Here is a 27,301-nt window from a genome sequence, read left to right as displayed (position 1 = left end):
ACATTTTGGAACTACATATTATTTGAAAAATTTTAATATCTCGAGTCTTAACATCTCGAGTTTTTTGTATTTCTTAAATAATACTCAAATTTTAATTACAAGCAAATCCCAAAGAAATAAGCAAGATTTTAATAGTTTCATATTTAAAAATCGATTCTATCAAGTCGACTGTCTTCCCATTTCTTTTCCTTAAAGAATAAAAGATACTGTAAAATCTTCTAAATGCAACTTTTTTCAGACCTCAAAATTTTCTTCCGTAGAAAACAATTTGTCTAATTAATTCCTTTTCTTTTTTGTCTACTCTGATACAATGATTACAATTCTTTTCATTATATTGACGTTTCGATAACACATCAGCATTTCTCTGCGTCTTTCCTTTTCGACTTCACTTTGAAATCACATTGCTGCAGACGCTCTATCCATTGTGCCAATTGTCCTTCAAGATCCTTGAATAATAATAACCATGTTAAAAAATATTATAAGAAACTTTTGTTTATATAAATAATAATGAAACACGATCTTAATAATTTTACCATAGCAAGTACAATAGGACTTCTTTATAATCATTCTGTCAAGACCGAAATGTTACTATAAAAAGATCGTTTTAGTTCCGTTCAAAACAGCCATAACATTATCAAATACAACGGCTAAGTTCCACTTGGTTCTTGTAACGCCACGAGCCAAAATGGAGTATATGAACCTAAGTAGACGACTGCACATTGTACAGCATAACAAGCGGTTGTCATGAAGATAACATCACATGGGTTAGAAATATGACTATAACGAAGTGAACTATAAAGAAATTGTAACTATAAGAAGGTGGATCATAGAGAGGTCCTATTGTAATTCCTGTCGAGTTTCGCAATAATTTTGTTTTGTTTTACATAAACTCCGACCATAATAGGCAATGACTTTTTTTATTCTGTTTTGTACTTGAGATAATAACTACGATTGCCATGGATTGTCATGGCTCTGATATTATGATTAGAAGCATCCGTGTCTAAAATAAATTTTCCTTTTTCTATAGTGAATGGTAAAGTAGATAAAAATATCAGAAGCTATTTTAATTGCTCCAAAACTTTTTCACTTTTTCACGACACAACTTATTCCAATTAAATTAAACTTTACCAAATTCTCTGTTAATGTAAATGTAATCAATCGCGGTTGTGAAATACTATTTTTTTTTTAATGAGCCATTGCTCTTTCTACTGCAGACTTAAAAAAAAATAGTATCGTTTAATTGAAATGTATCTAAATGTGTCTAAAAATTTATCTGATAATGCGGCAACGAATTGAACACAAGCAATCTTATCACATACTTTTTGAATATACTCGGAATAAGTTGGACGCACGAAACGTTCTAAGTCTCCTCTTAGAGTAGCCATATTATTTCCGAATTTTTGCTTTCTGTTTGTAAACTGTATATAAATCCTTATATTTAAACTTATATTTTAAATTTCCTCAAATCCGTATAATACGAAATGCACCTTGCTCCTTAAACTCGAAGCTAATAGTTTTCACAGTGTCGTCCCAGTTACTCACCCATCACCCATTAACTTGAATTGTGTCAAATATTCCCGCAGCAAGTTTAAAACCAAGCCCGCTTCCATGATGATCAAATTCGGGAATGTTTGCGAGATTATTCTCAGAAAAATTGGAAATAGCTGGTTTGACATTTATTGAAGCCGCTCTTCCAATCATAACAACGCTCCATTTTGCCTCTGTATCTGTGCCTGAAATTCCATCTTGCGTTTGTGCTGCCGCCTATCCTTCCTAAGTTGTCACAGCTCTCCAACGACAGCTCATAGAACCTCCGATTTCAACGAAAGTTTCGGGGTTCTGGCACGCATTCTTTTCCGAGTAGGCGCCTTCGTTATCCGCGAGGAAGCCGATGTCGGTATTACGTTGCTATTGTTTCGATTCTTTATATACCCGGGTATTTTATTTATCACAAATTAGTCCCCAAAAATATTATATCCCTGAAAGTCGCGAATAGTTGAGAGAACACAGTTTAAACAACAAAACTAAAAACATTTAATGAAAAAAGAACAAGAACATGATAACGAAATCACCTCACATCAGCCTCGCGCCGTCTACGTCGGCTCGTAAGTTACTTCTCTCTTCTAGTTATTTTCCGTTGTCAGAGGTTGCGTTCCCACTGTCATTTATTCTCCCGGCTAGCTTTGTTTCAGCCGGGTTAAAACCCAGCTCAAGCGAAATAATGAATAGCGAAGACACAACAATATTACGGCACTTTACTCTTGACCGCGACCCTTCCTACCCGTATTCTATGTAAAGTGCGCCTAATACTTTTATGCTAACAACACTTGTGCTAATTTATATTCTGCCGGCACAACTTAAATATGCAATTCTGCCTTGATCTGGCGTCTACCGAAATTATAAACATAGAATGCGGGAAGAGCCACTGCCAAGAATAAAGCACTCTTAACATTTGTGCTGGCGAAACCAAAACTGGTGCTGACTTATGCTATGCTAGCACAACTCAGATATGCAATTATATATTGTTTGACCAACTGATGCGAATATAAACGTTAATTTTCTTCTGTACTGCCTGAAATTTATTTTTTCACCTTATTTCTTTAATTATTACTTTTCGAAAATAACATTTTAATGTATTATTAGCACAATTTAACACAATTGAAAAAATGGTAAAAGTCAAAATGTAGAAAGCTGATGAAATTTTTTTTTTCACATATTTTCGTATGTTAGGTTCCGAGCATAATGCAGCACAAGTCAGCAGCACAACTTTCAAAATAAGTTAATTAAAAAAATAGGGAGCTAACTTCATATAGGCACACACGCACGCTGTTACATCGACATATAATTCATTATGACGGGTTGTCTGCTAGAAGCGTGCGTGAGAAAGTAGCGCATACACGACCGACCTGAATTCACATGTGATGCAATACTTTATATATACACGTGCGCGCGCCACACATATACTTATATATATGTCGCATATAAGGGCGATTCAAAACAAGTTTTTATTATTAAAACTACATAATCCTGACTAAATTCTGAGACTATATTTTATTTTTCAAAACTTGGTTTGAAATTTATTTTTTAAGTTATTAACTGAAATACGAATCTCACTACGAGTCGGGTACAGGAGCCGGGCAGAATCAGTGCAACTTACTGTTACACGCAGATGCTTACATGACGTACCTGCTATAATCAGCTATTCCCGAAATGCGTGTAAATATTTACTGCCAGCACAGAAAATTTATGGTTGATGTTACGTATACTATAGCTTTTTAGAAATAGTAATAACTTTGGGAAACAGTCACGGTGGTACTCGCGCATACATATAAAAACGTTTTGCACTCCTCTCCCCTTTCTGTCTCTCTCTTTTCTCTCCTTCCTTCCCACCCTCCCTCTCTCTCCCCTTGCATATTTGCTTACATTCTCTCACATATTCCGAGTATGTAACTTTTACTAACAAATATATATCACAGTGAATCACTAGCAATCACTATCACTATCGATTAACCACTTTATGATGGGAAGCAGATCATTTATTTCACAAATGATATTTATATACGCGAAGGTGTCCCTCTCGGTCTCGTACCAGTAACTCCATAAATCGCTACCGCTGTATATACAATAAGAGGCACTAATAATATCCGTTTCAGAGTGTAGAAAAATGTTGAGATGCGTGTCATCTGTAAGTTTCTATTGCATATTTCTCCAGGAGATCAACTTCATACATTCAGTACTAGCAGAATACATATAAGAAGATATTCGCAGTTGTCATATTGAACTGTTTAATTTCGACGATCGTTCAAACAATACAAATATCATGCTAAATGTTTAAATATGTTAATACATTATGTTATATGTTTTAATTTAGCGTATTATTTTAATTTAAAGAACCCTATAATTTATCTATTCTAACTTTTGCTTGTAATAAGGCGTACTTTACTGTATAATATAGGAGAAACATGGCTCGAAAGACATATGTTATTACTTGTAATTTTATTCATTTTCGCGTATTATTCTAACAAAAACTCAATTATATTCATTTTTCTATCAAAATTACTATCTGAAGATCAATTTTGATATAATTTAAGTTCATATTTTCCTGAAAAAAGAAATCATTTAATTCACAAATGACGGACTTAGTAGAGAATGGTACAATGACTCAATATGCTTTTTAAGAAACTATAATATTTAATCCATCCAGTGACCTATAAATTAATTTATTATTTTTATTAGTCCTATTTTAATATTTGTACAGGATATAATAATAAAAGGCCATAATTATTTGATATTTTGTATAATTCATATTTTTCATTATGAGGAAAAATGCATCCAATGATCTGTAAATTAATTTAATATATTTATTATAATCTTATTTTAGTATTTGTATAGGATATAAATCCTTCCTTCCTTCAATGGCGCAATAGTCCTAATAAGGGTCTGGGCCCACCTCTTTCACTACACGTCTACATGTGGTGCGCACGCAGATTATACACATGCATACGGGACCTACAGTTTAAACGCCGGTTTCGAACGGCAAATTTTTTGGAAAGAGATTTCCGTGGCATGAATACTCTCTTAATGGTTTGCCAGACCACCGAAGAGGAGCTAGGAGCGCATGAAAATTTTTCCGGCTCTGCCGAGGATCGAATTCGGGACATCTATAGCACGGTACACCGGTGCGCTGTCTACCATGCCACGCTCGCGCTTATAGGATATAAATAAATGTCTTAATTATTTGATTTTTTGATTAAATGTTGAGGGATTAAGCATGGGGCCTTTTTCATTTGAATATCATGAAATTTTCGATTTTTCGTTTTTTGCATATTCTTATAGTTTTAGGTCTTAAAAATGTGTTTTTAAGAGCTTTTGACAAAATTCGCAAAATGCAAAATTCTATAAGCATTTAACTGCATTGAGATGAGGTACGCTGATAGTATTTAGAACTTGTTCTTGTAATTTTGAAGATTTTCAACATATTAGGCATTAAAATTGAAATAGAATTAAAATTTTACTTACAACAACAGCGATAAGAAACGTTTGAAAGATGCGCAGCGCCGGCATTTCAGTATGTCGCGCGAAGCAAGAACAATTTGTGCCGTTAGCAGATGAACCGAAAAAAATTTTTTACGAGAAAGTGGAAAATCTCCTTTATGATGTCTTCGTATCCTGAAATAGCTGACTTAGGTAAGAATAAACAATATTTGCGACTTCTTAAAAATAATTCTATCTAAAACTTTAAACGCGTCTTTTCGAAATAAATTTTTCTAAACTCGTGTGCAAAATTATGAGAAAATTATTGCACCGATTGTTTTCTACTTTTATACACACCTTCACTTTGTTCTAGGGCATGAATCTCGAATTTTTCATATTTAAAATTAATGATTTTTATGACTTATTAAAGGCTCTCATCCGACGAAAATCCAACCTTTGACATGAACCTGACACCATTTTGTTATTTTCTACTTTTCAACCTTCACTGAGGTTCATTCCTTTCTTCAACTGTTTATTATTGAAAACTTATTGGGACTTTTGTTTTAGATTATCCAGAGCCGAAATAGTCTGCACATCGCGAAGTGGTTTCTTTTATAGCACCTTCTTTCAATGCATCTAATTATTTTATTAATAAAAATATCTGTACTAAATTTTTACAACATACTATTGTAATCAAAAAGTATCCCAACTTTGTTTTTTAAAAATTGCGGGAAAACTAAATCAAATCCGTTTGTTTTCTGAAGTTGGTACACATGTTCTTCACATTTGGTAAAAAAATCATGGCGTTCCTTCAAACCGTTTGAGAGTGGCAGTTGTTTATGTCAGTGAAGATTTTTGCGCGCGGCAATTTTTACGATGTCGAAAAATATGGAGCAAAGAATTTGTTTGAAATTTTGTGTTGCGAATGAAATTTCGTTCACAAACGCATTCAAAATTGCAAATAGCTTATGGCGATGATTATTTATCAAAAACAAATACGTTTGAGTGGTTTAAGAAGTTTCAAGAAGGCCGAGAATCTGTTGAAGACGACCCACGCTCTGGAAGACCGGGAGTCAACGGATGACGCTCACGTTGACAAAGTGAAAGAATTGGTTCTCGAAAATCGTCGATTGACTGTGCGGGAGATAGCAGATGAAGTTGGAATATCATTTAGATCGTGCTAGCACATTTTGTCCAATGTACTGGACATGAAACGAATCGCATCGCGTTTGATTCCGAAAAACCTGAATTTTCTTCAAAAAGAGAGTCGAGTGTTGGTGTCGTTTGAGATCATTTCTACGGTATCCAGAGACAACACAAACATGAAACGGATCGTAACTGGTGACGAAACATGGGTTTACCAATACGACGTCGAAACAAAGCAACAATCATTGGAATGGCGTTTGAAAAATGAAGCAAGACCGAAGAGAGGTCGCCGTTTGCAGTCAAAAGTCAGGGTCATGCTTACGGTTTTCTTCGATTATCGTGGTGTTGTGCATCAGGAATTCCTTCCAACTGGTCAAAAGTCAATGGAGAACACTACTTGTCCATCATGAGGCGTTTGCGCGAAGCAATCCGTAAGAAACGACCGGAATTGTGAGAAACCAATTCGTAGATTTTGCATCACGATAACGCACCATCGCATGCCTCGATACTTGTGCGTGAAACTCAACGAATGTTGCTCAGAAAGCACCGTATTCACCAGACATGGCCCCCTGCGACTTTTTCCTGTTCCACCTACTGAAAAAAACACTTCGCGGACAGCGTTTCGATTGAAGACACCAAAGAAAAATCGCTGCATAAACTGAAGGCCATACCGTCGCGTTTGAGCGATGTTTCCAGGACTGGATCAAACGCTGGCATATGTGCGTTGCAAGCAATGAGGACTATTTTGAAGGAGACTGTAAGAATTTTGATGATTGAATTGTTATTTTAATTTTTAAAAATAAAGTTTGGATACTTTTTGATCACAGTAGTATAACTAAATATATGTAGAATATACTTACCAAAACCCAAGGAAATCCTGTCATTTTTACATAAAAAATTCCCGAAAATATGCTTTTCCGCCTTCCGGATGAGAAAATATTAAATATCATAATTTCCTAAAAAGCGTAAGCTGAATATTTTACCTTCCGTTAGGTTCGTCATTTCTTAGTTAAATTATTTCTTTTTTCAGTGAAATGTGTATTTTAATCATATCAAAAATAATCTTTAGGTCATCTGTCAATTTTGATAGAAAAATGTAGATACAATAAAAAACATTTTATATTTATGTTAAAGTCGGTTTATATTAACGTTTTTGTATTAAACTTGTAACATATCCATATGTTAATTTTTGACTAATAGTTGATTGATATTTGACTAATATTATTTTTCAACGTATTCACTTTGGGTTAAATTAACGCAAAAATTAGTGTAGATCGTTTGGGACATGTGAAATATGTTAAATTTAACACAAAATCTTTTACTATGCATCTTCCAGTTTTTGTTAGAATAATTGATAAAATTGATAAAATTATAAATATTAGGTGTATAACTAAGTTCTCGCCGTTTTTTATAAAAATTATTTTACTAATACAAAAGAAACAGTACAGTTGTTTTAATCAAAATATTTGCTGTTTGCATTGACCATTTTTGCCATTTTTTGGATAGCATACGGATGCCGCGGCAAAAGGATGGTCTCGTCTTTCGACGCGATAAAATCGTTTACCTATTTCCTAACATCTGTTTCATTTCGGGAATTATAAGGTCCGCCACATAAGTCCGGACAAAATGAACAATTTATCTAAACAAAATTCTATTCGTTAAAATGTAAAAATTACAAAAAACTTTGTACATCACTAGTGGTCTCCTTTTAGAGTAAAATTAGTCTATATAACCCCCTTTTGTTTCGATGATTGCTTCGATTTTCGTCCTGAAGTGCTGGCACGCTCTGTGCAACGCGTCCTTGTTTATATTGACGAATGCCGCCTCGATAGCGGCCTGGAGAGAAGTCATGTTGGGATCTCTCAACTTATTGGTCACTCGTTCAATGACGCTCTACACGTAGTAGTCTAACGGATTCAAATCTGGACTGTTCGGAGGCCAGAATTCCTTGTACCAAAACATGTCCACATTATCCGACAGCCAGTTTTGAACTAAGTGACTTATGTGCGCCAGCGCGCTGTCTTGCTGGAAAACGTACGGCCTCCCGTCGGCCACGGTATCTATCCACGGCTTCGCAGCCCTCGTCAAAATGCGTAAATAAATTTCTTTTGTGACGGTTTTTTTCTTTTGAAAGAAATGTGTCGACATGACGTGACCCTGATTGAAGACGACACCTAGGATGTAAACAGAGGCCGGAAACTTCGTCCTAGCTATTATATAATATTTAGCCGCTGCATCATACAGTCGATCTCGGATACTCGAAGAATCGAATAATTTCGGTCCGCGAACGCCCAGCGCGGCCTTCTATTATCGCCGTTCTTCGGTTATATTTCGTACTCGATCTTATCTGCTCGGACATTTTGAGATTATGCACGCTTACTATAAACATCTGTCTTACCCGAATGTCAATAATGACCTACCGGCGAAGTCAAATGAGACGGGAAATTCAAATTTAAATTTGTCCGGATTTTGGTGGCGAACCCTGTATATTATATAGGCTGTGCTGCATTGATCGGAACAAGTAATAATCAGACGGCACGATATCTGAAGAGTATGCCGGGTGGGGAAAGGTCATGTTGGGATGTTCTCCATTCTAGATCATACAATGTTTGACTTCATGTGCAACATGAGGCTGCGCGTCGTGGAGCAGAATGACTTTACGTCGTTTTGAAGTACATGCCGACACGTTCTTTCTGCCACAACATTGTTGCCATACGTTTCACAAATAATTTTGATTGCTTCAGCTGCGGTTTTACCACGATGAAAATATTGAAGCATGCAATGGCGAAGATATACCGTTTCAACGTTCACGTTCCATTGAACTGAAACTATACTTAACTGTGAAGTAGCCAACTGTCATAGTGTTGTTAAAATGTATGTTAGCCAACTTTACTAAACAAAACAAACATTGGTTTCGAAAGTCTCAATATGCCGTTGTCAATACCATTTAAAGTAAGCGGCGCGAACTTAGTTATATACCTAATAAAAAACTTGTAAATAATAAGTTTTGCAATATTTTGATAGATTTTAATTTTTTGACAGCCATATTAGATCCACTACTTTGAATGTGGATATTTTTAACCTCAAATTCAGCGAACGAAAGAACTTTTAAATACCGGGTTTTGTGACAATCATATAGGTTTTACATTTTTAGTCGCCATATTGAATCGGCTATTTTGAATTTTGATCTCAAATTTATATTCAGCAACCTGGAAACATCCTAAATACATAGTGTCTTTAGAATCACGTCACTTTTGTGCCATCAAGGGCACAAATAGTGAAATTCTACGTTCCTCGTAAGGGGTTAAGATATTCCGTCCGGCAAATGAGAAGGTCCAAGTTCGATTTCTGACTGGGGCAATATTTTTCGCAATATTTAAGAGAATCAATTAATACTCAATTAATAGTTCGCCGGTATTTGGATATTATTAATAATTGGAATATAGGGTAGCGGTTCAAAGTGAAAGATAGTTTTCTCCTTACGTTTAAAAAGTCTAGGAAATAAATCGATGAATGTGTTTACACTGTCAAACATTATCCTCCTATAAAAATTTAATAAATGTTCGTACCAACAATTACGCTTGGCTCTTACTAGCTTTTCTGTTTTCGATTGTACATCTTGAGAGCCTAATACAATTTAATTTATATTAACACTTTAATGGCCGCTCACACAACATGTGTGTGATAGCCGGAACAACTGTTATTGTCCGCTCACACAACATGTGTGTGATGCTACCGCCGAAGATTATTGGCCAGTAGCACACTCTCTGTGTGATGATTTATGATTGTAAACAAGGATTATTTCGTGAATTTTAATAGTTTTTTTTTTAATTAATTTTTCAAAAAAGTTGCCCCTGGCGACGTTTGACTACGTAGACGTGCGGCCATTAAAGTGTTAACACCATTTAAAGTAAACGGCAGGAATTTAGTTATATACCTAATACGTAGCATATGTCTTTCGAACCATGTTTTTCCTTCTTTACACAGTAAAATATGTCTTAATTCAAGCAAAAGTTAGAATATATAAGTTTCATAGGGCTCTGTAAATTAATTCTTTAGCAGCTAAGTTTTTTAATAGTTTCACAAATTAATTTTATGGTGAATCGAACTTATTAGACATCAAATATGTAAAAAAATTTTTTCCAAAATTTTGCTATAACTTAAATTACCTTTACATGTAAAAGCCTTTTAGAGTTAATTACAACTCTTATTGTTGTTAGAAGAGATTATATTATGATTTGACAGTTTTTGCACTGATTATTTGCTGTCATTGTATTTTCATTTATTCGCGCCGCGCGGTGTGTGGTGGAGGCTGTTATTTCGAATCAACTGCATTTTTTTAGTGGAAAGAATGTATCAATACTGACAATCGAAGGGCGATCCTCCGGATAATAAGCCATCAACAGTAAACAGAGAGAATCGCACGAGCTTTTAAGCCGAGTTGATATTTAGCGAACTTTCCAACGTTTTTCTTAATTAATTCTACGGAGTACGATTAATATCTCGAGGCTGTAAATACAAGCTTTGGTTTTCTTTGAACAAGTGTGTTCATTTGATATCCGGACGTATGTGAACGCGTAACATTTTAAACAGAAGCTAATGTATTTTAGTCGGAGACTCCGCCTAGAATTGTCCTTTTGCCCTACAGAACAAGCACTTGTTGGTGTTCACATTCTTATAATTTTGTCGGGAATGTAATTGCAATGTCGGCTTTAATCTTTCTGGTGTAATTTTGCCGATCTCTTGAATTTTTACACAAAATTTCACGATTTCTACTATCTTTTTCTGAAAATTGATCTATCCATGGTTGTACGAAATTTCGATCTACAATGAGTTTAACTAATTTCGTCCGTTTTATAGCTACCTTTAGTGACATTACACTTTATAGCTACCTTTAGTGACATTACACTTTCCAACTGTAGAGTTCGTTTCAGGAAACCCTCGCTCAATCCATCAACGAATTGCGCGTACGCTAATTTATTTTTAACATAAGCACATTCAGGATATACGAATCAAACGCTCCAAATCATTTCCAAATAACGCAAAATTTTTCTCTACGCAACTTTTTATTTGCGAATTGCATATAATCTTACAAACAATTATGTGTAATCTTACAAACAATTATGCTCTCTGAAACACAGCTCCAATTTCAATTTTAGATCCGAATATTCAGAATCTCTCTCTGAATACCAGCAAAGAATGTTGGTCTTGTGAGGTAAAGGGATATTTCCAGGCGGATTATCCGGCCTAATCCGATTAGCTTTTTTTCAAAATATTATGCGCCGCGTCACTCGCGTCACTTACATCCGGATATCTAATAAACACATTCGTTTAAAGGAAACCAAAGCTTGTATTGGGTTAGCCAATAATTCCGTGTGGTTTTTGCCGATAGATGATTTTCTTTTAATATGCCGATACATAGACTTAGGCGATCCAACCTAATTCTGTATTTAGTCCAAATCTTGGGAGTATATAGTCATTGACAGGTAACATTTAAACGTGAATTTAAATAGAAAATAGCTTGAAAATTTATTGTGTTTTGTGTCTTTGGCGTCATTTGAAAAATGGATAACCAAAATGAGCATTTTTAACATATTACGCGTTTTTATTAAAAAAAAAAACAAAAACGCGGCAGAAACCCCAAAAAATATATGCAGTGTATAACGAGGATGCCGTGAAGAAAAGTAGGTACCAAAAGCGGTGTGTGAGAGATTTCGTTCAGGAGATTTTTCTGTTCAAACCGCACCACGCTCAAGCCTACCAGTTAAGATCGACAACGACAAAGTGAAGGTTTCAATCGATACCAATTCACACTACACGACGCGAGGAATTGCAGACGCTCTCCAAATATCGAAATCGAACATGGAAAATCATCTGCATTAACTTGATTATGTTAGTCGGCTTGAATGTTTGGGTTCCGCACTAACGCGTATGAAGCTCATCTAATCGCACTTCCATCAGCGATTCCCTTAGAAAACGTGAGAAAAACGATACATTTCTGAAGGGCATAGTGACGGGCGATGAAAAATCTTCTACAACATCAAACACAAAAGACTGTGAGGCGCAGTGAACCGCTAAAAAGCATTTCGAAGGCAGAGCTTTACTCGGGCAAAGTTATGCTTTCAATTTGGTGGGATTGGAAGATTGTATTCTACGAGTTTCTTCCGAAGAACAAAACGATCAATTCAGATATGTACTGTGCTCAGCTGGACAAATTGAACGCAGCGATCCATGAGAAACGTTCTAGAATTGGTGAATCGTAAAGACATCGTCTTCCGTTACGACAACGCCAGGCCGCGTACATCTTTGCAAACCCGGCAAAAATTATTAGGGCTGGCACGTCTTACCCATCTTCTATTTTCAACAAACCTTGCCCTTTTAGATTACCACCTGTTTCGCTTCTTGCAGGATTTCTTAAATGGACAGCATTTCGTTCCCGAGGAAGCCATCAAACTTGAAACAATTGTTCGCAAAGAAAAACAGGAAGTTCTTGAGCGAGGAATGTTGAAGCTGTCCGAATGATAGCAATAAATAGTGGGTCACAACGGCCAATTTTACATTGTTACATACATCGTTGTATGTACATTGTTGACTACAGTTATTGCTTTCCATAAAGAATTCGTCTTTCATGTAAAAATTCGCATAGAATTATTGGCCAATTCAATATTTACAGAATCGTACTATTAACTCTTTGCACTTCGAATTATGTTTCAAAATCATATAAAACGAGTACTTACAGTATTTGTACTGAGAGGTCTTATGCTATATTGCTATAATATTGTACGAATAATATAATATAATATTGTACTAATTGAATAAGTTCTCTCGAGTAAGACAAAGCGGCCATTAAAATTAACTGGAGGAAGTTCAAATGTGAAGATTTTGCGTCGATAACGTGTGCGCGACATCTATTGCTTTGGACTTGAAAAAATGTGGAGTGAGACTCGACAAAGGAGCTCCTGAGGTAAAAACTGATATCGAGTCATATTCAACATAGGAGTGCAAAAGGTTAATCGTGCTTGTATAATTAATTAAGAAAAACGGCGGAAAGTTCGCCATACGTCAGTTTGGCTCGCAAGCTCGTGTGTAACTTTTTTTTTTATTGTTGACGGCTTATCGTTTGGGAGATCGTTCTTCGATTGCCAATATGGTATTGACTGGATTGGATTTTCCATCAAAAGGATGCACGTTGATTCAACAGATGATCCAAAATAATAGTCACCACCACACATCACGCGCCTCAGAAACAAAATCTTGATATGGGATTCATGTTTATTATTTTTTTCCAGAACAAATATGACTGCAAAATCTAATAAAATGTTAGACGTAATAAAATATTAGTTGTATTAATTAATTCGTGTCTCCCAACTTTGCACAAAAATATAAATTATTTGAATTTAAGTTATTGTCGCGTTTTTTTTTTTGTTATTTTAAAGTATTGACATTCAAGATTAAAATATGTCATGTATTTTGACATTTACGCAACATAACCTTCAAAATCAATAGTAAAAATTATGGCCGACGATAAAGAGTATGTTCGGTACTGTATACGTTTTGCGTTTGATTTCAATAAAAACGCTTCTGAGACAACCGAAATAATTTGTTTTGCTTACGGAGAAGATAAAGTGAGTGAAAGAACGCACAAAAAATGGTTTAGTTTTCAAGACAGTGATTTCAGTGTTGACGATCAACCACGTGTTGGGTAGCCTTGCAAGTTTGAAAACGATGAACTACAGGCGCTATTCGATATGAGCCCGACTCAAACACAAAAAAAATTTGCCAAACAGCGTGGAATGATGCAACCAACGGTTCGATTGCACCAGCTGGGAGAAATTTACAAAGAAGGAAGGTGAGTTCCACATGAGCTGACTGCTGACGATAAAAATCGTCGATTGACTACGTGTATTTCTTTACTTGCCAGAGAACAGAAAAACTATTTTTTGCGCAAAATCGTGAACGGCGAAAAATGTATTATGTACAATAATTCTCTTCCCAAAAAATACTGAGAATAATATAAGCAAGCTAAAGATGAACCCAGATACTCCGTGGCTGTCATATGCACACATAACTGAACTAAATTCCACCAATGCGCAGGGAATACAAGCGAACAACAAGATTATGGAAGTCAAAGAAGACGGCAATAGAACAAATGATGATATGTTGATATTATTCAAGGAACTAATAAACCAGATGAACAAGATAACAAACTTAATTGTCAATATGCAGTTACATTCAACTCAATAAAAATTGCTTTGTGGAATGCCAATGGGCTAACTAAACATGCGCTTGAACTAAAAACCTTCATAAAGATGAATGGCATTGATGTTATGTTAATATTAGGTTGGGGAAATAGAAATTCATTATTTTTACGTGAACTTCAAGACTTTATTTAACATGTTTCGGATTGTCCGATTTGGTTCAAATATGCACTATTTAACATGTTTCGGATTGTCCGATTTGGGTCAAATATGCACCGTTTTGTTTTATAATTTGTTGCCATTTTAAAGGTAGCTTCATAATGCCTCTCTCATAGAAGTCTTGGTCCCTATTGGCGAAAAACTCTAGTAATCGATTTTCACAATCTTCTCTTGATGCCAATTTCTTATCACTAAGGAAGTTTTGCAATGTAAGAAAAACATGGTAATCGCTTGGTACTGGACTATATAGTGGATGCATCAAAACTTCCCAACCGAGCTCCCGGAGTTTCTGGCGAGTCACTATAGACATGTGTGGCCTGGCGTTATCCTGATGGAACACAACACCTCTCCTGTTGGCCAATTCTGGCCGTTTCTGGTCAATCGCTAGCTTCAAACGGTTCAGTTGTTGACAGTAGAGATCTGAATTTAGTGTTTGGCCATATGGAAGTAACTCATAATAAACGATTCCTTTCAAGTCCCACCAAATACACAGCAGAACCTTCCTGGCCGTTAGTTCTGGTTTGGCCACCGTTTGAGCTGCTTCAGCGCGCTTTGACTACGATCGTTTTCGCACAATGTTGTCGTATGTGACACATTTCTCATCCCCAGTCACCATCCGTTTAAGAAATGGTTCGATTTCATTCCGTTTGGCCAAGGCTTCGCAGATGGAAATTCGATCCATCATGTTTCTTTGTGTTAATTGGTGTGGCACCCAAACATCGAGCTTCTTTTTGAATCCAGATTTGTGCAAATTGTTTAAAACTGTTTTATGGTCGATCTTTAGCTCCTGGCCGATGCTACGACTGCTAACATGCCGGTCGATTATTTCTGTGATTTTATCGACATTTTCGATGACGGGCCTACCTGTGCGAGGTGCATCTTTAACATCAAAAATCCCTGAACGGAATCGACGAAACCAAAATTGCACGTAATTGGCTTTTACAGTATCGGCACCATAAACACCATTCACAATTACAGCCGCCTGGCTTGCATTTTCGCCTTTATCAAAGAAAAACTGTAAAATGTACCGAATTTTCTCTTTGTTGACTTCCATTTTTAACACCCTGTAACTCACAACTGAATGGACCAAACAAAAAACAACAAAAGAATTTTTTTAGTGCGAAATATCACCTTTCCAACGAGCATAAATCTGAAATTGTTTGATCGATACTTTGTGAGATATCGATCACTACAGCCATCTACCGAAAAAAATAATGGATTTCTTTTTTCCCAACCTAATAACTGAAACCCATTTCATTAATAAAAACTTTTTCCATGCCAAAATATGTTTTATCACACTATGCACCCTAGTTGCTCTGCACATGGCAGGTCCGCTGTCATAATTAAAGGTAACATTAGATATCTTGCAGCAAAGTCCTTCAGAGAAAATCACATCCAAGCCACAAACATTAGGTCTGTTTGTTTTCGCTGCACCACTGAACTAGTGCAATAAGTTGAAATGAGAAAACATATACTTCTCTCGCTTCAACTTATTGCACTAGTTCAGCGGTGCAGGAAAAACGAACAGACCTATAGTCGTTAGGGATTTGAATGGTTCTGTCACATTTTCGCCAATTTACTGCCCACCTAAATTTAACATTTAGGAAGAAAATTACAAAACGGTATTTGAACTACTTGGGTCGCGCTTCATTGGAGGCGGAGATTTTAATGTCAAGCATACACATTGGGTGTTTAGGCTAACTACACCAAAAGGGCGCGAGCTGTACTAAGCGATTAACTGAACTTCAAAGTAATCTGTACTGGACAACCCACTTACTGGCCAGCAGACAAAAATAGAGTTCCTGATCTCATTGACTTTGTGGTTGTTATGGGCGTCTCCAACCGATATACAGATTGTAAAGCTAACTTTAACTTGTCGTCTGACCATATTCCTGTTCTAATTATCTTGAGCAGCCAAGTTTTACCTAAAGAGTATCCCTGCAGATTCCACAATAAGAGGACAGACTGGAACTTATTCCGCGAACTTGTATCAACCACTCTAAACATTGATATACTCGCAGATAATAACAATAAACTAATGGAGGCAGTACAGCACTTTAACGATTGTGTGCAGCAGGCTGCTTGGAAAGCTACTTCTAGGCCTGCTGGGACTAGTTGTATTTATGAATACTCACAGAATATTAGGGAAAAAATCACCAGAAAAAGGAAAATAAAGAAATTGTGGCAGAGAACAAGATGTCCGAAAACAACAAAAAACAACTGAACCTAGAAATGAAAGAGCTAAAGATAATGCTTGTAAATGAAAGAAACAATGGGGTTCAACATTATCTAAGTAATCTTGATGCCACAAGGGCTACAGACTACTCATTATGGAGGGCGACGAGGAAATTGAAACAACCTCAAGAAATTTCACCACCTTTACGGAAAGCTGACAAGAGTTGAGCGGTGAGCGATCTGGAGAAGGCTGAAACATTTGCTACTCACCTTAACCCATTAAGTCCGGGAAGAGCACAATTTTCATACGATGTTTGAGACATATTTTCTGCAGAAAAAAATTGAAATAAAAAATTTCAAACATACATATTCTACTATTTTTGAGATCGCTCTTTCGATTGGTGCAGTCAGAATTGCATAATAATGACTCCAAAAACCAATATGGTGCATTTTAAATAAATAAATAATAAAATTTTTTGCATTTTGTTTCTTTGTGAATTATTTTCGCATCAATAAAATTACTGAATCGATGCCGAAGCACAACTAAAAGTGCACAAAATATTTAAACTATAACTAGAAATTTTTTTGTTTTGCTTTGAATTAACCTAACCTCTTCAAGATATCAATATGTAAAAAAAATGAACGTTATTTGATAAATTATGAACATTATTAAAAAAATTCTAATCTCTAATGGTATAATTGTTCCGAAAATATATATACAAGGATTTTTGAGGTCGCTGATCACGAATTTGAGGTTAGATTTTCAAAATTCAAGATGGCGGATCCAATATGGCCGACCAAATTATATAAAATACTTCAAAATTACGAGAAAATGTGTATAAGGGTGTTTTTGAGGTCACTGATCACGAATTTTAGGTTAGATTTTAAAAATTTAAGATGGCGGATCCAATGTGGCCGACCAAATTTCATGAAATGACTGTAAATCATGCCATAATGTTTATTATACGGGAAATTTACGCAAGATAATTGGTTGTTTCCGTCCGTTAACCATTTCATGTAAACGTTTCCTAACTGGAACCTTGTAAAACCTTTATATTTTTATATTTCAAATTTAGTTACTTATCACTTGTAAATTAGGGCTAATAATTTATATTCAAATATTCGTAATTTTGAATATTCGAATATTCGAAGTTATTTGAAAAAATCTCGAATTCGAATTTTCCGAATAATCCAATACTTGAAGGTCAGAAAAAAATTGAATGTTTGAATATTTGAATAGTCAAAAATTAAAAATTTGAAAAATTATAATTAAAAAAAATTAATTTCATCGTTATTTTAATTATTTAAAAATTTAAATATTTAACTTTTTGAATATTTGTTTGTACGAACATTTGAAAATTTTAATATTATTCGTTTCTTTAAATATTCGAAACTTCAAATAATATTTAATAATTCAAATTATTCCAAGCTTCAAAATTTCGAATCTTCGTAAAATTTGAACCCCTACTTCTAATATCTTCATCACACGTTACTAGTCCGATTTCACTTTCGAATACTGATATTGTTTATCCTATCCAACTGTACGTACTTCTTTGATATCCGAGTATTTTTTCTTTGCCGAAAAAAATAATTTATTTTCGACTTCCTTTTTTTCTACTCGCACCTACTATTAGTTGAAACATGGCACCAAAACGCAAACGAAAGTCAACAACTAATCGGGTGAATTATGAGGTTGACTCATCAGATGATACTTATGATCAAATATTACTCCTTCCAAATTCAAATGATTCTGGAAGCTCAGATGAAGAATCCGATAATGATCACGATGGCGCTGTAATAGATGAAATTCTATACGATTCTTCATACACAAAAGTATCTAGGTCATACGATGATAACCAAACAAAGTTAGAGGAAGATCATGAGTACGTTTGAGTTGACGGTGAGAGGAAGTATAACAATAAACTAATAAACGAATGTTTTCTCAATGTAAATCAAATAAAATCTATACGTAAATCTTCACATGTTCAACTATTTGAACACTTTTTTTCAATCGAAATGAAAAATTATATAGTGGAAGCCACCAAAGAGAATCGGTATACTCTAAATTTGGATGATTTGAACACTTATTTAGGAATTCTCATTTTATCAAGTTTCAACAAACGTAAATCTCAAAAAGATTTTTGGTCACTTGACCCTCTTTTATGTTGTGATATAGTTCGATCTGCCATGCCACGTGATACATTTCTTGAAATAAAATCGAAAATAAAATATTCAAAAACTAGCGACGAAAAAAAAGATGATAAAGCTTGGCGAGTTCGGATATTGCTGGACAAATTTCGTAAAAATATTCAAAAATTTGGTTTTTTTGAATCTGCGTTATCGGTCGACGAAATGATGGCTAAGTCCTACGCCAGAACCAGCTTGAAGCAATTCATTCGCGGAAAACCGATACGATTCGGTTTGAAATTTTGGGGACTTTGTTCAGCAAACGGATATTTATTTGATTTCAATCTGTACTGTGGAAAGGGATCACAAGTAGATAAACTAAACAAATGCGCCCTCGGTACAAAAGTTGTCATGCACCTATTAGATAAATTTTTCAAAGTACACCCTCCTCTGACATATTGAAATATCATTTTTATCATGACAATTATTTTACTAGCGTTGATCTCATGTTACACGTGCAAAAATTAGGATTGAAATCTACAGGAACTATACGAGATAACAGAGTATCAGCTAAACACATAATTGATAAAAAAGCTCCCAGAGGCACATTTGTTTCAAAACATGATCAAAAGAGTGGAATTAATTATATTAGTGTGATGGATTCTAAGCAGGTCTCTATAGCTTCATCAGCTACAAGAGTGACTCCGATGTTGTCTTTAAAAAGATATAGTGCAAAAGATCATTCAAAAAAACCAATTCCATTCCCCAACGCTTTTCATGTTTATAATCGATTCATGGGTGGAGTAGATCTTCACAACAGTCACTGCAACAACGTACAGACATTTATACGTAGTAAAAAGTGGACTTATGTAGTTTTTATACGTTTAATTCAAGCCGCAATAACAAATGCACTTGTGATTCATAATTTGTCGAATGTTGAATCTGAAATGATTAGTACAAAAGAAATTGCTATGAGTGTTGCTAGACATTATTTGGATATTGGACAGAAAAGGTATAAAAAAAAACATAAACTTTGTCGCAACACGAGTCAAAAAAAGTGTTCAACGAAGGAATGTGTTATTCGCACATACATATACTGCTGCACTTGTGATTTGTATTTTTGTAAAGATTGTAGAGACAAATTTCGTGCAAATCTTGAACAAAAAGTGAAAAAATAAAAGCTTTCTATCGAGAATTTAGATTCAAAGATAAAAAAAAAACTTCTTTAGTAATGTATGAATTTATGAGTGAAAAATAAAAACAAAAACAAAAAAAATAAAAATAAAACAAAAACAAAAAACTAAAAAACAAAAAAATAAAAAAAATAAAACAAAATAAAAAACAAAAAAACAAAAACTAAAAAAATAATAAAAAGCAAAAAAAATAAAAAAAATAAAAAAGATTCTTGCCATCCACCTCCACGTGGTTTGAGTTGGGAAACGTTTACATTGAACGGCTAACGGACGGAAAAAACCAATTATCTTGCGTAAATTTCCCGTATAATAAACATTATGGCATGATTAACAGTCATTTCATGAAATTTGATCGGCCATATTGGATCCGCCATCTTGAATTTTGAAAATCTAACCTAAAATTCGTGATCAGCGACATCAAAAACCCTTATATTATATATATTTTCGGAACAATTATACCATTAGAGATTTGAATTTTTTTAATAATGTTCATAATTTATCAAATAACGTTCATTTTTTTTACATATTGATATCTTGAAGAGGTTAGGTTAATTCAAAGCAAAACAAAAAAATTTCTAGTTATAGTTTAAATATTTTGTGCACTTTTGGTTGTGGTTCGGCATCGATTCAGTAACTTTATTGGTGCGAAAATAATTCACAAAGAAACAAAATGCAAAAAATTTTATTATTTATTTATTTAAAATGCACCATATTGGTTTTTGGAGTCATTATTATGCAATTCTGACTGCACCAATCGAAAGAGCGATCTCAAAAATAGTAGAATATGTATGTTTGAAATTTTTTATTTCAATTTTTTTCTGCAGAAAATATGTCTCAAACATCGTATGGAAATTGTGCTCTTCCCGGACTTATTGGGTTAATGTCTTTGCACCAGACTTTGACAACAGTAATAGAATGATTGATGTAGACACTAGTTACTTGGAAACATATACTCCTAACTCCTCGGACTGAATCCCATATAAAAATATTTGAACAGGAAGTGGTAAATACGATTCGAACGCTCAACCTAAGTAAGTCTCCAGGTTACGACTTGATCACTACCAAGTTACTAAGGGAATTGCCTAAACCAGGCATCGAATACCTCATTTGTTCAAACTCATTTGTTCAATGGTATCATAAGAGCTAGATATGTCCTTCGGTGGAAGGTAGCCCAAGTTAAAATGATTTTAAAATCAGGCAAATCCTCTGAAAAAGCCTTATCCTATAGACCAATTAGTCTCCTCCCAGTCCCCTCCAAGGAAACTTGGAAAAATTAATATTTGCAAGATTATTGCCAATTTTTGAGGAAAAGCAGCTGATACCTGAACATCAATTTGGCTTCAAAAATTTGGTAGACAAAAACATAGTACCATTAACCAGATATATAGGGTAGTCAATAAAATACATAATTCGTTTGAAGCCGGAGAATACTGTGCAGCTGTTTTCCTAGATCTCTCACAGGCCTTCGACAAGGTTTGGCATGAGGGACAAAAAATTAAGGCAAACTTTCCTTTACCCTACTATGAATTACTAAAGTCCTATCTGGACAATCGACATTTCTTTGTAAACCATAACGAAGCAACAACAAAATTGTTCAAAATCCAAGTTGAAATTCACAGGGTAGTGTGCTGAGACCTGTACTGTACTTGCTCTTTACTGCGGATTTACCTACCCAGGCTAACACAACCAGTGGCACTTATGCTGATGATATAGTGATTCTCACGTCTCATCAAAATCTAAGCATAGCATCAAAAATGCTGCAAAATAGTCTCAAGGAAATAGAATTATGGCTTAGGAAATGGAGAATCAGGGTTAACGAGACTAAATCAATACAGGTAAATTTTTCCATGAAACATAAAACGTGTCCTGTACAAATCAATGGAACTCAAATCCTGCAAGCCGAGGAGGCAAAGTACTTGGGAATATATCTCGATAGGAGATCTCGAGAGGAGACTAACATGGAAAAAGCATACTATAGTTAAACGAAAGCAACTAGGTCTGTCGTTAAGTAAAACCTATTGGATAATTGGTTGAAAATTCCAACTCTCAACTGAAAATAAAATGTTTCTCTACAGGAGCATTATAAAACCGATCTGGACCTACGGACTGAATTGTGGAGTACAGCCTCTAATTCTAACGTTGAAATTATTCAAAGATTTCAAAACAAGATATTACGAATCATTACTAATGCGCCTTAGTTCGTCACCAATAAGATTCTTCATCACGACTTAGAAATTCCTACAGTTAAGGAGGAGATCAAGAAGAAGACATGAAACTAAAAGGATGGACTGGACAGACATCCCAACAAACTAGTGATAAATCTTATGAAGCCAAAGAAAGCAAAGTAAATTAAAAAGAAAGTTGTCTAATGATCTGGTAGTAGGGTAAATTCAGGAAGTTGTACAGATGTGTGATTGGAACACAGTAGTGCCGAAAATTTTGAGAGTGTTTCTCCAGGCAAACACCGAGCATGTCTAACTTATCTTAAACACATTGCTGAATGTCAACGTGACAGATTATAATACTATAGGGAGTTATAAAAAAAAAAATACTGTACAATTATCCAAAACTCAAAAAACCATGGGTGGATCCTCCAGTGGTCCACCGACGACATCAACAGCAAAACCTAAACGTTTCGGCAAGAAGGTTCTTGTTTATATATGGTGGAATCAGAAGGGTGTGGTGTACTGTGAACTCTTCGAACCAGATCAGGCAATTAAAGCAGAGTTCTACCGACAACAATTAATCCATTTGAGTAATGCAATTGAGGAAAAACTGCCATTTGGTCTGGACAAGGCAGTCATAAGATCATTTTGCTCCACAACAATGCTAAACCGCAACAGCAGAAACCACGAAGGAAATCATCTTAAACTTGGGCTGGGAAATTTTTCCTCACGCGGCATATTCGCCAGACATAGCCCTTTTAGATTACCACTTGTTTCGGTCAATGCAACACTCCTTATCGGATACATACTTTGACTAAATTAAAGACGTTCAAAACTTGGTCGATAACTTCATTGTTTCAAAGCCACCAAGTTTTTATTGCGATGGAATCCGAAAATTGCCCGATAGATGGCGTAAGGTCATTGTTGTTAACGGAGAATATTTTAATAATTAATTAATATATTCATCTTGTTGAAAAATAAAGCCGATGTTTGCGAAAAAACGGTACGAATTAATTTATACCTAACATTTGATCGTCCTGAAAAAGGTTTGTTATTTTTGAATCCCATATTTTTGAAACGCATAAGAGCTTGCATTGCGATGAATGTGGCCACTTCGAGCATTTGTTATGAAGAATAATTTTCAGAAATAATGAACTTGTTCAGGACAATCAAATATTATTATGTTACGTGGAACGTTTTCTTAGATTTTGCAATAATATTTGTTTTGGAAGAAAAATAAGAAACGCAAATTTCGCGTTCAAAAATCTGAATTCTAAATCACTAACTAATCAGATATTCATATTCGACAACGCTAGTGCAACTTTAGTACCAAGGGTACGGAATCGGTCTTCCGGAGAAATACGTGTCGGAAATTTGCAGATGGCGTGCACCTTAACACTTTTCTATGTTCAAAAAGGATTCTATTAATGCACTTTGTTGTATACAAAAGCGATTCGTGAACTTGTTGGTACAAAACCAGGAGAAACGCCTTTGCTATGTATACAAATATCATCTGCGAAATAAATGATTTGCTTCCTGTCATGAAGTAAGCACGTATTATGTTGGTGACTAATGATACTTGGAAGAAACATATATTTAGTTATGTATTTCTTTCAAGGATTATCAGTCGTCAAATAGTTCGTCGATAGTGATTGATAGTGATTGTCAGTAATTCATTATGATATATATGTTTATTAGTATTAAGTTGCATATTCCGAGTGTGTAAGGAAATGTGAGCGAGTGAGTGAGTGAATAAATAAGTGAGAGAAAGAAAGAGTGAACAAGGGGAGGGGAGGGGGGGGGGCAGAACGTGCATGCATGTATATACACGCACCATCGTGATTGTTTTCGAAAGTTATTGCCAGTTCTGAAAAACTACAATACATTTAACAACAAGATATGAGAAACATAGATTTTCTGTACTGGCAATGAATATTAGCACGCAGTTTATGTATAACGATCAGCTGATTGCAGCAGGCAGTCCACGTAAGTGTCCGTTTAACGGTGAGTTGCACCGTCCCTGCTTACTTAAACCCGACTCGTACTAACCTAACAAGGGAGAGAGGAGTCAGATCTTGTCATCACGAATTTCGCTCAAATTGGAACATATTGTAGTACCAAGATCTCACTATTTGATAAACAAGTGAGACGACACAATGTTTAAATGTTCGCAAGAAATTAGCATGTAAAATTTTTCGCACGCTTAAATGGTAAGGACCATTTACGAAAGCACGCTTGTCATATAGCAAATGTAACACAACAGCTAAGACGACGGGCTAGTGTGCTGCAGGCTGTGCGTTTGAGTCGAGCTTTAAACAATTTTTTCTGTTTAATATTAATTTTTAGTAAATCTATTTTAACATTATATTAATATTATATTACTATGTTAATTACAATTAACGATTAAACAATGCATAAATAATCTTAATATGCCAAAAAATTATGATTTAATAATTAATGTATGTAATCTTTCTTACTTGCATATTTTATCGCCTATTATCATACCAACAATAATGATTTTCAATTACAATAAGAAGTCCAAATTCACTTGTTACGTGTACTTTATTTTAATTACTAATCAGAATCTTCCTCAGATTGGTTTTCAAAAAGTATATATGATTTAAAATAATAATTATCGTAGAAACATTTAAAGCATAAATTATGTATCAAGTATATGTAATGAAACTAAATATCTTTATAAACACAAGGTGTTTTCAAAAAATTTGGGGAAAAGCAGATGTCATTTACAATGGAAAGATGGGTCTCTCGGCAATTAATTTTGATGCGTACCAAGCATATTGAATTATAGCAGTGTTATTTTTCGGAAAAGTTAAACTCGGCAGAAGAAACGATAAAAACATTTTTTTCTGAAAAAAACATTGTAGAAAAAATTAATTTTTAACATAATAAAAGCTGTCATGGTTGTTTTTAAAAATAGACGTATATTTCCTGTATTCTTACAATTGTCTTCTTTTATATCAGTTGTAGTCGCAATCGTACAAGTACATAACAGGTTTTATAATAAGTTTTGGATTCATTTCATTTCAATGGCCAGCCGAAATTCAGCTATCTAGAATGGAAAGTAACATATATTACAAACCGTATTTACATTTTAGCGAATATGTTAAAGTGGAATTGAATTAACAATATAATATATAGAAAGACATTCTTAAATAAAATTTTTTTGATAGTAAACGACGATATTTTTGCGAGCTACTTCGCACTTTCTGCAAAAGCATGTTTATTTGCGATAACATTATCGAATTATCAAAACGGGTTGAATAGTTAAGCAAAAAAATACTTGAATAGAATAAAATATAAATATATATTTTTGTTTCTCTTTTTATTTTGTAAATGTTGTGCGATATTATATAATAAGAGTACGAAAAATGTTTTATTTTCCTTAATTTTATGTAAAAGTTTTAACTATCATGCATTTATTTGTGTATTTGTAACATACTGTATTAGTAAAATAATGCTATCTCAGTATATCATTCAAACATATTATTAATAAAATATCGCTATCTGAATATATCATTCAAATATCATTACAATTATTACAAAAATTAGTTTTTCCAACCAAAAGAATTTTTCCAGGCTTGATGAAAAAAAACTGAAAAAAATCCAATTTCTGAATTGTTCAGATTTTTTTTTTCTAACTCTTGGAAACATTAAATCATAGGTTCAAATGTTAAAGCATTCAACTAATAAAAGGCCAAGGAATGTATTTTTATCGCATCTTTTCGCTCTACCGATTTTTTGTTGTTACTGCAATAATGCTATAATTACTAATCAATATTGTTAATATTGTTGCAGACGTTGAAACATACGAGTAAGAAATATTACATACATTAATTATTAAATCATTATTTCTGGACATATTTAGATTATTTATGTGTTTCTTAATCGTCAATTGAAACTAACATTTCGTAAAAATTAATTTTTGAAAAGAATTAAAAAGAAAAACTGCATAAAGTCCGATTCGAACACACAACCTGCAACGTACTAGCTCGCCGCCTTATCCGCGTTACGCTTACTATTTGGCAAGCGGTCCTTACGGCGCACGAGAAACTTTACATGCAAGGTTTTCGTGAATACTTGAGCGTTGCATTGTCTCACTTGCCTCTCAAATACAATGGGGGCTTGGTACTACAACATATTTCAATTTGAGCGAAATCCGCGATGACACGATCTGATCCTCTTTTGGTAAATATATCTGTTAATAATTAAAAAAACATGCTTCTGACAAAGTTTTGCAAGATAAAAAGTTGTCTTAGAATTTAGTCAGAATTATGTAGTTTTAACAATGAAAGATTGTTTTAAATTACATTGTATACACATACACGAATGCTTACACACACACACACACACACACACACACACACACATCTATGTAATATAAATAATATTTCTATTATTTCTTTCTCTCTCAGATTGTGAAAAGTTAATTAGGCACATGTTGGTGGTAGAACCAGAGCGGCGTTTAAGTATTTCGCAAATCTTAGGTCATTCATGGATGGGTGGAGATGGAATAGTGGAGTTAGAACCTGGAGGGTGTGTATTGTGCGTGCACACATATACACGCACGCGCACGCACGTAAACACATATTGCTGCCGCTGTGCTTAAATATCATAGAAAGAAAAAAAATGTATATTTTCAGATGTAATCCTGATGTGAGCGTGCCATCACAATTAAATCAATTAGTGATAGAGAATATGTTAAGATTACCTGGACTCAGCGCAGATACATTGTTACAAGCCATTAATGGAAATGCTTTTGATCATGTATCAGCTATATACAACTTACTTGTTGACCGATTAGAACCAACGATGCCTAATTTACCCAGTATTCAGAGTATACCAGGTGATTATTTACCAGATGATGCACATCAATTGGAGAAGGTAATTATTTTTGTTTTTGAGAAGGAAAGGAGAAATATTTTTGACTTATGCATCTTGCGTTGCATACATTAGAATTAACAGAACCAAAATGATAGTTACAAAAAATTGTAAATACAATAACTCGTAACCTAATACTGTCTAATATATACGAGGGTAGATTGAAAGGTTTCCGACCTGACCAAGAAAGTGCAAGAGTTCAGTG

At 34.5% G+C, this 27,301-nt stretch overlaps 2 protein-coding genes across 2 annotated transcripts in view; both read left to right on the top strand.

Moving 5' to 3' along the window:
* LOC106746444 (serine/threonine-protein kinase SIK3 homolog) overlaps positions 1-14,174 on the top strand; it is a 65,524-nt gene extending 51,350 nt beyond the window's left edge. Inside the window, exons 5-6 of the mRNA XM_014623052.1 lie at positions 13,799-13,969; positions 14,042-14,174. Of these exons, the coding sequence (XP_014478538.1) occupies positions 13,799-13,872 (74 nt within the window). The 3' untranslated portion in view covers positions 13,873-13,969; positions 14,042-14,174. The remainder of the gene's footprint in view (positions 1-13,798; positions 13,970-14,041) is intronic.
* A 12,186-nt stretch (positions 14,175-26,360) lies between these two features.
* LOC106746435 (serine/threonine-protein kinase SIK2-like) lies at positions 26,361-27,099 on the top strand (the record flags this gene model as incomplete). The annotated part of the gene is made up of 2 exons (XM_014623044.1): positions 26,361-26,751; positions 26,859-27,099. Coding segments are annotated over exons 1-2 (339 nt in total), but the record flags the coding sequence as incomplete, so codon positions are not given.
* Between the last annotated feature and the right edge of the window lie 202 nt (positions 27,100-27,301).

The sequence above is a fragment of the Dinoponera quadriceps genome, unplaced genomic scaffold (genome assembly GCF_001313825.1).
Source record: "Dinoponera quadriceps isolate SergipeBrazil2010 unplaced genomic scaffold, ASM131382v1 scaffold210, whole genome shotgun sequence".
Classification (NCBI taxonomy): Eukaryota; Metazoa; Arthropoda; class Insecta; order Hymenoptera; family Formicidae; genus Dinoponera; species Dinoponera quadriceps.
The sequence above is the reverse complement of the archived record's forward strand: the minus strand, read 5'-3'. Positions and strand labels throughout refer to the sequence as shown.